General features: G+C 38.7%; 1 protein-coding gene across 2 annotated transcripts in view; it reads left to right on the forward strand.

Annotated features, from left to right (window-relative positions):
* The window catches only part of slc6a6a (solute carrier family 6 member 6a), a 54,592-nt gene that overhangs the window by 32,225 nt on the left and 6,020 nt on the right, over positions 1 to 16,347 (forward strand). For both annotated transcript variants that reach the window (XM_073909533.1, NM_001126386.1), the window contains exons 7-11: positions 423 to 526; positions 618 to 742; positions 1,263 to 1,375; positions 8,763 to 8,900; positions 8,986 to 9,088. In XM_073909533.1, the coding sequence (XP_073765634.1) occupies positions 423 to 526; positions 618 to 742; positions 1,263 to 1,375; positions 8,763 to 8,900; positions 8,986 to 9,088 (583 nt within the window). The remainder of the gene's footprint in view (positions 1 to 422; positions 527 to 617; positions 743 to 1,262; positions 1,376 to 8,762; positions 8,901 to 8,985; positions 9,089 to 16,347) is intronic.

Here is a 16,347-nt window from a genome sequence, read left to right on the forward strand (position 1 = left end):
GGACAGAAGGTTGGTTAGATAAACAGGAGCTAGGCTATTTAGAGGCTTCTAGGTAAGAAGCAATATTTTAGAATCAATACGGAACTTTAAAGGCAGGCAGTGCAAGGAAGATAAAATTGTAATGATCATATTTTCTTGACCTGCTAAGAACTCTGGCAGATGCAATTTGCACTAACTGAATTTTTTTAATAAAGGATGCATTACAACCAGATAAAAGAGCATTACAGCAATCCAGCCTAGTGGTCATAAAACATGAACTAGCTCTTCTAAAACTGAGATAAATAGCATGTTTCTTAGCTTAGCAATATTTCTGAGATGAGAGAAGGCTATTTTTGTATAACGTGATACCACAATCTGCATTGCTATTTTTCATTTAATTTCTCTCTCTCTCTCTCTCTCTCTCTCTCTGTGAATGGATGTAGGTTTGGATCGATGCAGGCACTCAGATCTTTTTCTCATATGCTATTTGTCTTGGTGCAATGACTTCACTGGGAAGCTACAACAAGTACAAGTACAACTGTTACAGGTGAGGGTATGCTGTTGTGTATTTGTTTATGTTTTGTATCCACTGTTTATTTTGTTTAAGGTGTCAACATTGTTTGTTTGTGTGTGTTTAGGGACTGCATGCTGCTCGGGTGCCTGAACAGCGGTACCAGTTTCGTGTCAGGCTTTGCCATCTTCTCAGTCCTGGGGTTCATGGCACAGGAGCAGGGCATAGCCATCGCTGACGTGGCCGAGTCAGGTGACCTTAGGGTTCAGGGTTTTCAATGTGAATGCATGAAATTCTGGGAATGAAAGGGGAAAAGTTGTCATAGGTGTTAATTGAATATAAAAAAATATATTATTTAATTATTTGGAAGTAATAATGTAGTGCATATTATGAGAAAGGTAATTCAGTTCAGTTAACTTATGTATGAAGTAAAAAAAAAAACAGAAAGGTGTGCTAAAGTATTAATGTAAACTACCTATAAAGATCATTTATACATTTTAATGCATGTAAATGATATAATAAAATGTCAGAAATAGATAAATAGAATATAGAAATAATATAAAAATGTATAATAAATAGATAAATATTAATTTATGTATATTTTTTATAATTCTTACAACAAACATTTAAATAAATATCAATATAAATATAACATAAATATTTATATGAATTATATTCCTAAATGTATGTCAAACATGTAAAAAATGTCCAAAAAGTATATTCAATGCATAAAATGAATATATAATAATAATACATCAATTTGGTCTCCCAGGTCCTGGTCTGGCCTTCATCGCATATCCAAAAGCTGTCACAATGATGCCACTGCCGACAGTCTGGGCCATACTATTCTTCATAATGCTTCTGCTGCTGGGCCTAGACAGTCAGGTAAGAAAAAATACACAGTTTCACAGCTATCTTTATGGGGACAACATATATATAAGCACTTTTTTAACGTACATTTGTATGCTTTTCCAGCACCTAATAACCACGGTTAATTATGTTTATATATATATATATATATATATATATATATATATATATATATATATATATATATATATTTATATATATATATATATATATATATATATATATTAGGGGTGTAACGATACACCAAAGGCACGGTTCGGTTCGGTTCACGGTTTTGGAGCCACGGTTCGGTTCGGTACGGTTCGGTTTCTGTTTGCTGTGGGGTTAGGGTTGATGTCATGTTAACAGCAATGCTAAGGGACAATTCACTTAATAACAAGAACATCTTACCTTTTTCTTTATTAACTTTGTCATCACATTTTTAGTACAGTCAGGATACCCGAGTAAACAACTAAAATTAAATAAATACCTCCAATATAGACTAGTCAGAAAAAAAAAACTATTCTCTTTAGTGCAGCCATCTTAACTAAGTAAACTAAAATTAAATAAATAACTGCAGTGTAGACTAGTGAAAGATCTTCTTTAAAAACATCATAATATCCACATTCTCTGATGAGAGGCTTGATGTCTGTGCAGACACAGACGCTCATTTTTGATTATATGGTTTCAGTTAGATAGATAGGTTTCCGTTTAAATTAATGAAAAATATACATATAATGTGTTTGTAAAGTGTTTTTTCATGACATATTCACCAGTAAAATACATTGCAGTTGTGTCTGAAACTAATGTTAGGGTTGTTGCCGGCTGTATGTTTGCCTCCTGATCTCTCACGCTCTCTCTCCCGCTCCCTCTATGCCGGTCCTTTATGTAGGTCCGCCTTCACGACAGCTGATGCCTGTCATTTCTGTAGGCCTGCCTTTTTGACAGCTGATTGGTCAGGAGACCGATCTATCATCATTTGGCGACGTAGCGCGGGAATGTGAAAAGCAATTCAGGAAGAGCGGGAGAGAGAGCGCTTTTTCCTTTGATCTCGTTTTTCGTGTATTTTTCTGACATGATTATGATTTTCGTTGTTTTTGCTTAACTTTCGTTTGGGCAAAATTATTTTGCATTACTTTAACCCACTTTAAGAAATTTTGAGAGGTTTGTACATTTTTATTTCAATTGATTTGTATATTATTTTTTGGCTCCGCTCCTTCCCGACAATATAGCTGTATCTCCTCAAGTTCAGTCTTAGTGTAAGGTGGATAGGGAAAATGTCATACGATTTCCATTTTGCAAACACGTAGAAAATGTATTGCTAAAGACATCAGGTAAGAGGTGAATGTCATCTTTGTTTATTTCATTCAGTATAGGGAAGAATGCGGCGCTTGGCGCTTAAGACCTTTTTTTCTTTTCATCAGTTTTAGCTAGATAAGGGGTTATTCATGAGTTAGAATTGTTTTATTATATTTATTTCTTTTGTTTGTCTTCACTATCATCCCCTTGCTCGAGTTTAACTAATTTTTGTTTGATACTTTTGTTTGAATTTGCTACTTTATTATATTATTTTTATTAGTGTAAATATTTCTCTTTTTTTTGTATATTTGGGCATTATTCTGGTTTCACTTTTGAACATTAAATCACTTTTGTTGGCAGTTCTGTTGCTTACACCCTCACATTGTGAAATTACCCCACTTTTTAAATGTTTTTCCTTACAAGTAAGTTTCGTGAAAAAGTTAAGACAGACAGGCGTGTGCTTTGTCTACGACACGAATTCTATTCCTGTACTCAACTGGACAACCAAAATGTTTCCACATAGATGACTTAAATGTGTCTGGGGGATCTGCAATCTCAGTACTATGTGAAGCAGCCGTCCTGCGTCCAGTAGTAACAAGTGTGATGTTTACTCAAGTCACATGGCATGACATGCACAAAAATACTAACTTTAGAATATAATATTTAGAACAAAACCTCATCATTACTAAAACAATTTAATTAAATATGATAATAAAGATGTTTTTAAATTGGTTCAATTAGTTAGAGACAAGTGACGTCAACCTCAACAATGGGCAGCAGGGGGAGTGAGAGTACCGCGATACGCCACGAGAGTTTCGCGATACGTATCGTGGTTGGTGTATCGCGATATTTCGGTTCGGTTTTAATATCGTTACACCCCTAATATATATATATATATATATATATATATATATATATATATATATATATATATATGCAATTGTTTTAATACTGTTCAGAGTACATATTGGGGCGGCATGGTGGCTCAGTGGTTAGCACTGTCAACCCCACAGCAAGGTGACTGGTTCGAGTCCCAACTGGCAATTCTGTATGTAGTTTGCATGTTGTCCCTGTGTTGGTGTGGGTTTCCTCTAGGTGCTCTGGTTTCCCCACAGTCCAAAGACATGCGCTATATCTGAATTGAAGAAATTAAATTGGCCGTTGTGTATGGATGTGAGAGTGTACCCCAATACTGGGGTGTGGCTGGAAGGGCAACCACTGCAAAAAGTTGGCGGTTCATTCCGTTGTGGTGACCCCTGATAAATAAGGGATTAAGCCGAATGAAAATGAATGAATGAATAAATGAGAGTGCATGTTCTCTCCCCCTACCTTAACTATGCCCCTAAACCAGGGGTGTCCTAGTGGGCCGGTGTCCTGCAAAGTTTAGGTCCAACCCCAGTCAGACACACCAAGGCTAGCCAATCAAGCTCCTAATAGGCTTTCTAGAAACATCCATCCAGATGTGCTAAGGCAAGTTGCAGCTAAAATCTGCAAGACACCGGCCCTCTAAGGCTAAACCAACCCTCAATTGAAACAATCTGTGTTTTTAGATTTCTGAATACTTTATTCTGTGTGATTTATGAGCCGTTATCCTCATGGTGACCAAAAGAAATGTCTCTACAAAGTCAAAAATTACTGATATTACTATTGTAAAATGTAGGGAATAACAGGTAAACAAACAAACAAGCAAAAAAAAAAAAAAAACACTTACACTTTTGTTTCTCTAAAATAAAAAGACAACTCTGTCACTTTACCCACTCATGTCACTCCAAACCTGTATATTTTTTCCCTCCTACAGAAGTCATTTTCGCTAGGTCAAAAAAGCTTAGTTATCTCTGAAACATAGTCTCCAGTAATATAAAAGAGCGACCTCTGGGTAATAAAAATGTCCTCTACATTGTGTGACGGGTGTGAGAATGAAAAAAGCGCAAACATTAAGGCGGTTAAGACAGCAGATCATAACTGTATGACACATTTGTCCATAGCACAGTCCTGACATGAAACATCAACTGTCTGCGGCTGTGATCCAGCGCTCAGGAATTACAACTTTGTATTTTCAGATTCCTCCCATAAACACACCCTCACACTCTCATATCACAAGACGGCGAGGTTATTTCAGTCTCATATGACCTGCTAAAAAGACTCCATGCAGTGGATCACATTTCCTTTTGCGTATGGGTGTGTCTGTGTGTGAAATTACACCTACATCACATCACACACACAAACAACAGCTCAACAACAGTGTATTGACAGCAATAAGGGTGCTGTTGGTATGAATGAATGTTATGAATTTTCACACTTCAAATGACTCTGGCAAGATGTCAGACAAGGGTTATAAACCTTCCGGCTGTGTGTTTTGACACATTAGAGGGTCACATGAGGTGCTGACAAGTCGTCACCTTGCAATTATAAGGTTCTATCTGTGTTCTGAATGATTTTGTGATATTGAGCTTTAAAGTTTTTGCATATTTTTAAATAAAAAGTCTTAAAATGTAAATAAATTATAAAAAAAAAAACACCCCATAATGTAAATAAGTTATCATTTAATAAGAATATGTCAATAACTAAGGTTTGACAAAAATGTCAGATAGAACCTTATAACTCTAAGGTGACAAAGTGGGTGTATTACAGTTAAGGTTGCACGGTTAACCGGTACTATGGTAGTATCGCGATACTATAGTTCCCAAATACTGGCGGTGCCACTGTAGTTTGTAAATGGTAGTATCATCATAAACGGTTTATCTACAGTAGATAGTGTTGCATGTGGAAAAGTCACTAAAATCGTCACCCGTTTGTACAGCAATAGATCTTTTTATTTGAATAGTCTGTGGAGTCCTTAAAGGTTGCAAAACTGTAGAACAGGGGTCTCAAACTCAATTTACCTGGGGGCCGCAGGAGGCAAAGTCTGGGTGAGGCTGGGCCGCATAAGGGATTTCACAAAAAAAAAGTCCTCAAATGTCATTATTAACAGTTTTAATTATTTCTTCTGAACATGAAGTGTCCTGAACATTAATAGAACATTGAGTGAAGATTATGAACAGTTCTTCTGAACATGGCATCTTTTGCCTACTTCTTGCTGCCAGAGACTTGACAGCACTTCTTCTCACAAATCTGAACCACATTTGGCTTTAGAGCGGAAGCAGTTGCAGTTGAGACCCTCAGTATGGCTTGAAGATGATCATCATTAAGTCTAGACCTGTACTTTGACTTATTGAAGTCCTAGGGAAAAAAGTGGGGGAACTCACTCAAAACTTCCATTCCCTCACCTAAAAAAAAAGGCGTATATATGTATAAATAAAACACCCCCACCCCACTCCAGTCACATCAGTCTGTACCAGTCTGTATCTACCTATAATATCAATATATATAAGATGCAGGGCAGGCACGTGCACACATAGGGCTCAACCTGTGCAGAGCACATGCCCTTTTTAGTCTTGCATAGAAAGTGCCCTTCCAAAATGATCAAAAGTGCCCCCGCGACGTGACACACCCTTGGTCCCGCCCTTCAGTAGGCGCGTGATAACACCGCTCTTGAGTACGCGCGCGACAACACAGCTGATCAGAACGCACGCGACAACGCGCATTGAGTGACAAGCGCGCTCTCTCTCCCCGCTCCGCTGATTCTGTCAGAGTACAGCGGTCGGCGCGGGCCACAAAATATTGCACTGAGGGCTGCAAATGGCCCGCGGGCCGCGAGTTTGAGACCCCTGCTGTAGAATTTGCGCCATTTATGGTAGCCTATTGCACGTTTTCTAACACTTCAGTTCAACCGCACATCTAAATCAGTTTATTTCTGTTCCTGTTAATATGATTTAGTAGCTACAACAAACGCAACAATCTCTTTACAAGAACGACTCACAAAGTGAAATTTTGAATTACTTTGGATTGTTACCTAATTAGACTGAAAAAAAAAATAGATGAAAAGCCCAAAAGAGCAACAGGAAACATTGAAACAATTTTTGAGCATTTCATGTAGCCTAACTATGCGTTCACACCGAAAGCAGCGAGAGCATCATAGGTCGCTCTGGCGACAACACTGTCTGTCTTCAGCTCCGGCTGCGCGAGCGTCAATATTCGTTAAATTGATCTCGTATTTAAAGGGGCCGTTGCAGCATATCATATCAGTTACATTCCTGCATAAAAACACACTTTGTAGGGTGAAAATGTTGCTCACTTAATATCAAATTCATTTAACTACGGAAGATCAAGTTGCATGTGGTGTGGCTTTGCTTAATTATCCGGTGTGTCCATATGTTTGAAGTATCCTGAAGCAGCAGTACTGTTTTGAATTGTCGCATGATATTCCTATTTTTTTAAAGAAAAAATAAATATATAACTTATAACATTAATACACATCAGTAACTCGTCAGTAACTTTTTAAATTATGTTCCTGTAACAAAATCATTGCAAATAATTGGAAATCCGGCGACTGCAATAATTAAACCCTTGGGAATAGCTGTGGTTCGAATCTAAGTTCACAGTATTGTGCTCTCTGGACTCCTCTCAAGCGGTGGACTTCTACATTCTGATTGCTTGCTGCCAAACCGTGTCGTATTCAATTAAATTAAATTCAGCTTTATTTGTATAGTGCTTTTACAATGTAGATTGCGTCAAAGCACCTTTACATAAATGGTCATAGTAACTGGATCAGTGCAGTTCAGTTTTTAGTGTTTAAGTTCAGTTCAGTTTAGCTCAGTTCAGTGTGGTTTAAAATCATTACTGAGAGTCCAAACCCTGAAGAGCAAATTCATCGATGCGCAGCTCTACCAATCCCAAACCATGCAAGCTGGAGGCAATAGCGGAGAGGGAAAAAAAACTTCACCGATATAGGAGAGTGAAGAAAAAAAACTTTGAGAGAAACCAGACTCCGTTCAGCACTACCATTTTAATTTCTCCGCTGGCCAAAAGTCTTGTGCAGAGCTGCAGTCTCAGCGGCGGAGGCTGGAAGCTAGCCTCAGCGAAGACTCGTCAGTCCCTAGAGCGTCACTGGAATCAGTCTCATACTCTCCACTCCCCCATGACCACCAGCGCAGCAGCTCAGGATACGGCCTGGTCCCGGATATGGAGACCTTGGGATCATCTCGTCGCTGGTCTTGGATCCAATCAGTGACCAATCAGTGAGGACCTCGGGATGAGTATCCCTAGGTGGAAATTAAGAATAAAGAGAATAATTAGCGTTGCTGCTGTTCAGAGTGTATATAAACAAGATGCAGAAACTTGTGTGGAAACCCGCTAAGTGTATGCTTCACTACACAGATAGGTCTTTAATCTAGTTTTGAACTGGGAGAGTGTGTCTGAGCCTCTGGGAGAGTGTGTCTGAGACGTTATCAGGAAGGCTATTCCAGAGTGTAGGAGCCATAAAAGAAAAGGCTCGACCTCCTTTACTCGATTTTTCTATTCTAGGTACTACCAGAAGCCCTGAGTTTTGAGATCTTAAAGAGCGAGTTGGATTGTAGCGAGACAGAAGGTTGGTTAGATAAACAGGAGCTAGATTATTTAGAGCTTTATAGGTGAGGAGTAATATTTTAAATTCAATACGAAACTTAACAGGCAGCCAGTGTAAGGAGGATAAAATTGGGGTGATATGATTATAACTTTTGGCTACTTTGACTCTCTCGCTGCTTTCGGTGTGAACGTATGGTAATTTTGTTGGAAAAATACTCTTTTGTAACAAATTTCATTTTATATAATTTGCATCTTTATTTTAATTTATTTTTGTTGGTCAGTTACCTACGAAATAAACAAAAAGAATTAATCTATTTTAGGTGAACTGGAGTGCTAATAATACTTTTTGGCCTTAAGGAAATTATGAATTAAATTCAAGTAGGCCTATTATATCATAAAATATAGTATTTCTGCCAATTTTTAAAATTATTTGAGTAGTGAATTACAGTATCGCAATACTACTTGGTATCGTGATACTTCAGCTAGTATCGTAAGATGACATTTGTTATTGAAATAACACCACAGGTAGTTGGTAGATTTGTGTTAAAAAAAAGGCCTGCTGCTACACCTGGAAAAAATCCTAGAGGTTATACTTTTTTACTACTTATGCACTAATGAATCTAAAGTAACTCTAATTGACTTGTAGTTAAATCTCATGTGTGTGTTTTTTGTCCATCAGTTTGTAGAAGTGGAGGGTCAGATCACCTCGCTGGTGGACCTGTACCCGTCCCTCCTAAGGAAGGGATACCGGAGAGAAATCTTCATCGCTGTGATCTGCGTCATCAGTTACCTGCTGGGACTCACCATGGTCACTAAAGTAAGAGAAGAGCATGTTTACAGGATTGATTTCAGCGGCGCGCCGGCATCTGGATGCTGAATATCACTGTGTTTGTTTCTGTTAGGGTGGCATGTACGTCTTCCAGCTGTTTGACTACTACGCCGCCAGCGGTGTGTGCCTTCTCTGGGTTGCATTCTTTGAATGTGTTGCAGTAGCCTGGGTTTACGGTAAGTACACACTATAGATATATACACTAGATATCGCATAGGGACCCTGAGCCTGCATCAATAGCGCCGCCACATTGATACAGTGCTCCCAGGACAAATGTCTATTCAACCGCACTAGTCAAGACAAGTTTATTACGTGAAGTAGTAACGAGCAAACAAAGAAAACAAAGCACAAAGGCAGAACATTTCATAGGTAAGATTTAGTTTTTTACATTTTGTATGTTCTGAAATTTGTGCTAAACTGGTAGCGTTATTGATGATAATACAGTCACTTACTGCATTCACCATAAGGCAAAGTAGCTCCAACTCGCACTAAACACTTGGCTTATGCTAGATTTGTTGAATAATATCAGCAAACAATGCTAAAGAAATATGACAACGAGATGCTGCAGTGCCAGAAATTTGTATTATTGTTGGCTAATGAAGGAGTCGTTGATAACGGAGATTCATTCACAAACGAATCGCTCCCTCCGTCAGTATGAGAAGTGAAAGCAGGAGAGGAGCTGTGTTTCAGGACATGATTAGATCAAATTTAACAGGGAGGGTGAATAGTACATTTCTGTACACACAAACACAAGCTTTTTGTCAGGAATGCCCGTGCGGTCACTGATCCATCAATGTAGAAAAGTGATGTAAAATTATAATTTTCGTAATTTAAAAAATAATTAACACGCTAACATCCAGGAAAACTCCCGATCATAGATATATGTGTATATGTGTATATCTCTGGCTTTGGATGGCCACAGTCCTCCACTGTACCTTGGTCCCGCATTCATTTCAAAGGAGCGCTACCCTGTTCCAAAATGGTGGCTCTATTGACACATTCCTTACAATAGACAGCAACAGGATAGGCGACATCTAATGTATATATCTATGAGTACACACTAGTAGATCTGTATTAAATAAATATCAATAAATCTATTCACTCATTCATTTTCCCCAGGATTAGTCCCTGGTTTATTAGTGGAATGAACCACCAATAACTGTTTTAACTATGTAAATATGTTTTACGCTCTTCCAGCTGCAAACCTCACATTCACACACACACACACACACACACACACACACACACACACTAATACACTACAGCCAATTTAGTGCTAACCACTGAGCCACCGCGTCACCCACACTAAATATATTCATTCATTCATTCATTTTCCTTCGGCTTAGTCTTTTTATTCATTAGGAGTTGCCACAGCAGAATGAACCACCAACTTATCGAGCACATGTTTTACACAGCGGATGCCCTTCCAGCAGCAACCCAGTACTAGGAAACATCCATACACACTCATTCACACACATACACTACAGACAATTTAGCTTATTCAATTCTCCTATAGCGCATGTGTTTGGACTGTGGGGGAAAGCGAAGCACTCAGAGGAAACCCACGCCAACACGAGGAGAACATGCAAACTCCACACAGAAATGCCAACTGAATCAGGACTCAAACAAGCTACCTTCTTGCTGTGAGGTGACAGTGGTAACCACTGAGCCACCGTGCCACCTAGTAAAGTGGGTTTTTCAGCATACTGAGCACGTGTAGCGTCATGCATCTTTGCAGTAAGCTCACTGAGGTTACTCAATCAACAGACTAACAAGGTTTGCAGAGATTAATCTTATATAATCCTATTTAGTCTTATATAATTACATCAGTCCTCTGGGCTTATTTCAGATTTCTTTTCTGTGTCCTAAGTGTGCCCCACAGGGAATCAGCATACTTTTCCTCAGGCTTTAAGTGCTGAATGTTGAGGAAATAAATGCAGATTCCTGTGTTTATATGCACTGTTACTGATGAGGAAAAGAGAAATGCTTCATTTTGATTGTACAGTTGAAGGCACAGTTATTAGACCTCCTGGATTATTAGCCCCCCGTGTATATTTTATTTTCCTAATTTCTGTTTAACGGAGAGAAGATTTGTTCAGCACATTTCTACACATAATAATTTTGCTCATTTCTAATAACTGATTTCTTTTATCTTTGCCATGATGACAGTACATAATATTTGCAGGGTTCTTACACCTTTTCCAACTACAAATTCCAGCACTTTTCAAGCACTTTCAACGTACATTTGTATGCTTTTCCAGCACCTAATAACCACGGTTAATAATGTTTATATATATATATATATATATATATATATATATATATATATATATATATATATATATATATATATATATATATATATTGCATGTAATTTTTCACATTCAAATCAACTGTGCTATTTAAAAAACTAAAAATTGTTGAGAACTTTAGATTTATTGGAGATGTTTTGGATTTATTGGGATAGTTTACCCAAAAATGATTAAAAAATACATACAAAATGCTTTTAAGTTTGGTCTCTTTCTACGTAAAGTTGATATCTCAAGAAATGAGCTCACAGTCAGATTTTGTTTGGGTGTCGTTCATGACATTTCATGTGCATTGCTATTTTTTTCTATTGTCGTTTCAGGTTTAAAAATAGGTCTATAAAAATCTGACTTACAAAATGTAGTTGTCTTAAGCCCCTTTTACACAGTGATACCGGTAAATATCCGGAAAATTTACGGAACGACTTTACCGGTATATACAAAAAAGCGCTGTTCACACAGGCGAGGACGTTACGGAAATTTTCCGGAAAAGAGCATTCACACATCCATTCCAAAATACCGGTAAATTCGGACATCATTCACCACAAATGAGCTTTAAACGGCTGCGCTTGTATTTGTAAACATTTGACTAAATTACAAACTCTGTGGATGATCAATATTGTGAACAACTTTCACAGGATCATATTCGCATGTCGAGATGTTCATAATATGTGCGTGTGCAGGCGCTCATAGGCGCACGCAAAGCTTAAAGGTAAACAAACAACGGCTTATCTTAAGCATCTCATCGATGATTATTTGCACAGTTGGCATTAAGAAGAACATATAAACGTGATCTGACTAACTTCTAGCAGCTAAATGTGTCTGGAAAAATATTCAAAGGTTTTTATTCTCACAAACCGCGCGGAGGTAAATGCGTCTGACTGTTGTAATTGGCTAAAGCAGAAGTCTTACATCAGCACGTTCTAGACGTGCACGGGCTTATTACGGGAATCTTCCTTCTGCGTTCACACAGCACAGCATTCCGGCAATTTGCTGGTAATGTTACAACTTCTCTTTCCGGAAAATAGCCAGAACGAATTTACCGGTATTTTCAAAAAGGACCTGTTCACACATCAAATATATTTGGGATCACATATTATATATGTAGGTCACATATACAAAATTAAAACATATATATTGAGGTCACATAGACAAAATTGTGCACATATGCAACTAAAACAGTCACAATTTCAAGCCCTGCAAATTCAAGCTGGTTCAAGCACTTCGTCCAAAATCCAAGCACTTTTCTAACCTTGAAAACACTATATTAAAAATCAAGCATTTTCCAGGATTTCCAGCACCCGTAAGAACCCTGTATTTGAATAAATTTTTTTATTAAGACACTTTTATACAGCTTAAAGGTGCAGTAGGTGATCTGCCAAAATGCTAGCATTAGCATTATAGCCTAGAAATTTTGCGACCCTCCCCTGCTGTCCAAAGTCACGCCTCCTTAAGTCATGAACACGCGAACGCGCACTGATTAAATATAGCACTAGATCATGTCATTCACCAGTTAGAAAACTCTATGGAGACACACACTTTATCAAGCGTAGTTGTTGACAGGCCAGCGGATGCGGGATATATTTCCCTAAAACTGTGTCACAGGCTGTCACTGTCTAAAAAGGAATGAATGTGTGAATATTAACCAAACTTCTCCTCAGTAAAGCTGGTCAGGCGGAAGAGCACATTTACTGATGTTTTGTTATTAAACTAAATACAAACTAGATCAGAAAAAATGAGTGCTAAAAACAGAAATACCCTGTCATCTTTTTACATTACACTTTCTTTTTACTGCAATAATTAAACCCTTGGGAATAACTGTGGTTTACTTTATAATAATAATAATAATAATTCCTTACATTTATATAGCGCTTTTCTGGGCACTCAAAGCGCTTTACACACAATGGGGGGAATCTCCTCATCCACCACCAGTGTGCAACATCCACCTGGATGACGTGACGGCAGCCATTTTGCGCCAGACCACACACCACACACCAGCTGATTGGTGGAGAGGAGAAAGCGATGAAGCCAATTGGAATATGGGGATGGTTAGGAGGCCATGATGGACAAAGGCCAGTGGGCAGATTTGCCCTGGATGCCGGGGTTAAACCCCTACTCTTTTCGAAGGACATTCTGGGATTTTTAACGACCACAGAGAGTCGGGACCTCGGTTTAACGTCTCATCCGAAAGACGGCGCTCACTGAGCAGTATAGCGTCCCCGTCACTATACTGGGGCATTAGGACCCACACAGACCGCAGGTTGGGCGCCCCCTGCTGGCCTCACTAACACCACTTCCGGCAGCAACCTAGCTTTCCCATGTGGTCTCCCATCCAGGTACTGACCGGGCGCAGCCCTGCTTAGCTTCAGTGGGCGACCATGTGAGAGTTGCAGAGAATTACAATTGTTAATAGTTCAATTTAACACATTTCAAATTCAAATTGTTTTGGCATTTATTAGCTCCATAAATGCACGCATGCTTTACCAAGACAACCAGTGACTTTTGATTTTCAATTGTTCTCGCTGATCCTCGCACATCACTTGTTTTCAGCTCCTTTTACACTTGAACAACTAAACGAATGCTCAGGTCTATTTAACCGACTATATTATCGATGCTGTAAAAGCTACTCCATGAACTTGAAAACAGCCAATCTTCTGCAGGATATTTTTTAGTGGCTGAACAACACTTCCATGCATGTAAACCCATTCATAAACAAGAACACAGTCTACATCAGCTTTGCATGGCTAAAACTGTTTTAACACACACCTGTCTAAAAGAAATACTTCAGCCGTGGTGTCACCCTTCAGATCGTTGTTTTGAACTGCATAACATCATTTTCCTCCAGCGTTCAATAGTAGATTCAATATTGATTCAGGATTTAGAAAAGTTTTGATGCTGCATTTTAGGCAGAAGCCATTTCAGAAATAATCTTTCTTTTCATGCATACAAGGTCACGTTGGTCTTTCAGAAAGAAGTTCAGGTTGATGCAGAGTTTGCAGGATGAACTCTCAATAGCCCCTTTCACACATACAGACCTTTCCGGAAAATTGCCAGCAATTTTCCGGAAAGGTTGTATGTGTGAACAGGTCCTTTTTGAAAATACCGGTAAATTCGTTCTGGCTATTTTCCAGAAAGAGAAGTTGTAACATTACCGGCAATTTGCCGGAATGCTGCGCTGTGTGAATTCAGAAGGAAGATTCCCGTAATAAGCGCGTGCACGTCTAGAACGTGCTGACGTGAGACGTCTGCTTTAGCCAATCACAACAGTCAGACGCATTTACCTCTGCGCGGTTTGTGAGGATAAAAGCCTTTGAATATTTTTCCAGACACATTTAGCTGCTTGAAGTTAGTCAGATCACGTTTATATGTTCTTCTTAATGCCAACTGTGTAAATAATCATCGATGAGATGCTTATGATAAGCCGTTGTTTGTTTACCTTCAAGCTTTGCGTGCGCCTATGAGCGCCTGCACACGCACATATTATAAACATCTCGACATGCGAAAGTGATCCTGCGAAAGTTGTTCACAATATTGATCAGCCACAGAGTTTGTAATTTAGTCAAATGTTTACAAATACAAGCGCAGCCGTTTAAAGCTCATTTGTGGTGAATGATGTCAGAATTTACCGGTATTTTGGAATGGATGTGTGAATGCTCTTTTCCGGAAAATTTCCGTAACGTCCTCGCCTGTGTGAACAGCGCTTTTTTCAATATACCGGTAAAGTCTTTCTGGAAATTTTCCAGAAATTAACCGGTATCACTGTGTGAAAGGGGCTATGTCTCTACGTATCTGTCTGCATAAAGAGGCTGCGCAGAAATTCACATTTAAATTTGTTGACAGACAGTTTGAGATTGTAACTGAGTTATTTGTCGGTCCGACAATATTTAATTGGATGAACATTTTTTTGTTGTATGCTGAATATAAAAATTACATACAAGTACATTTAGATTATTTACTTTAAATAGTACTATTGGAATGTGAAGAGACTTTCAACCAGCACAACAAAAAAAGGTTTCTAAAGACAATCACCTACTGCACTGGATTATCGCGTAAAAGACGTGTGAATAAAGCAGCGTTTTCATTCAATGATTCAAAGAGAACAAATTCGTCACTTTCTAATTACAGAAACTGGCACCAAATATCAAAAGTAAAAATGGAATTTATTGAGGTAGGAGAAGCTGCGTCAATATTTTCTTTATTTAATAAATGAGTTGCGCGTCAGAAGACAATCCTGACACACAATGAACACGTGGGGGCGTTTGGAGGCATGAGACTCGGAGCACAGATGCTCTTGACTATTCTGGAGGTAATTAAAAATATAATAACACTAATACTGAAACGGTTGAAGCATTTTAGAATGACCAAAACAACATTTCAGATGCTTTACAATGTGCTCAGCCTGCTGGTTTATCCATTCACACACATTTTCATTACATGATCTCATTCATTCATTCATTTTCTTGTCGGCTTAGTCCCTTTATTAATCCGGGGTCGCCACAGCGGAATGAACCGCCAACTTTTTACACAGCAGATGCCCTTCCAGCCGCAACCCATCTCTGGGAAACATTCACACACACATTCACACACACACTCATACACTACGGACAATTTAGCCTACCCAATTCACCTGTACCGCATGTCTTTGGACTGTGGGGGAAACCAGAGCACCCGGAGGAAACCCACACGAAGGCAGGGAGAACATGCAAACTCCACACAGAAACGCCAGTTGAGCCAAGGTTCGAACCAGCGACCTTCTTGCTGTGAGGCGACAGCACTAACTACTGCGCCACTGCCTCGCCATTACATAATCTCTTGATGAACAAAATCACATGACCGCTTTTAATGCGCATATGGACTCTGTTCGGTAAAAGTGTTTCCATCATAGTTTATGCGCATTTTTCTTATCGAATAAAAAGTTTATCCCACTCAGTTATGTGCATGTTTTTAATGCATTTTTTAAAATTGATGCGCATCTTGGCGTTTCGTTCAACCATTTTTTTATGCGCATATCCAAAATGCACATAAAAATTGGTTGATGAAAACACAACTATTTTATAACAGCAGTTTGCTCTGTAGACAATTGAAAAATTATTCCTTAGGGGGGCTAGTAGTATTGAACTTAATATGTG

This window comes from Danio rerio, chromosome 8 (genome assembly GCF_049306965.1).
Source record: "Danio rerio strain Tuebingen ecotype United States chromosome 8, GRCz12tu, whole genome shotgun sequence".
NCBI lineage: Eukaryota > Metazoa > Chordata > Actinopteri > Cypriniformes > Danionidae > Danio > Danio rerio.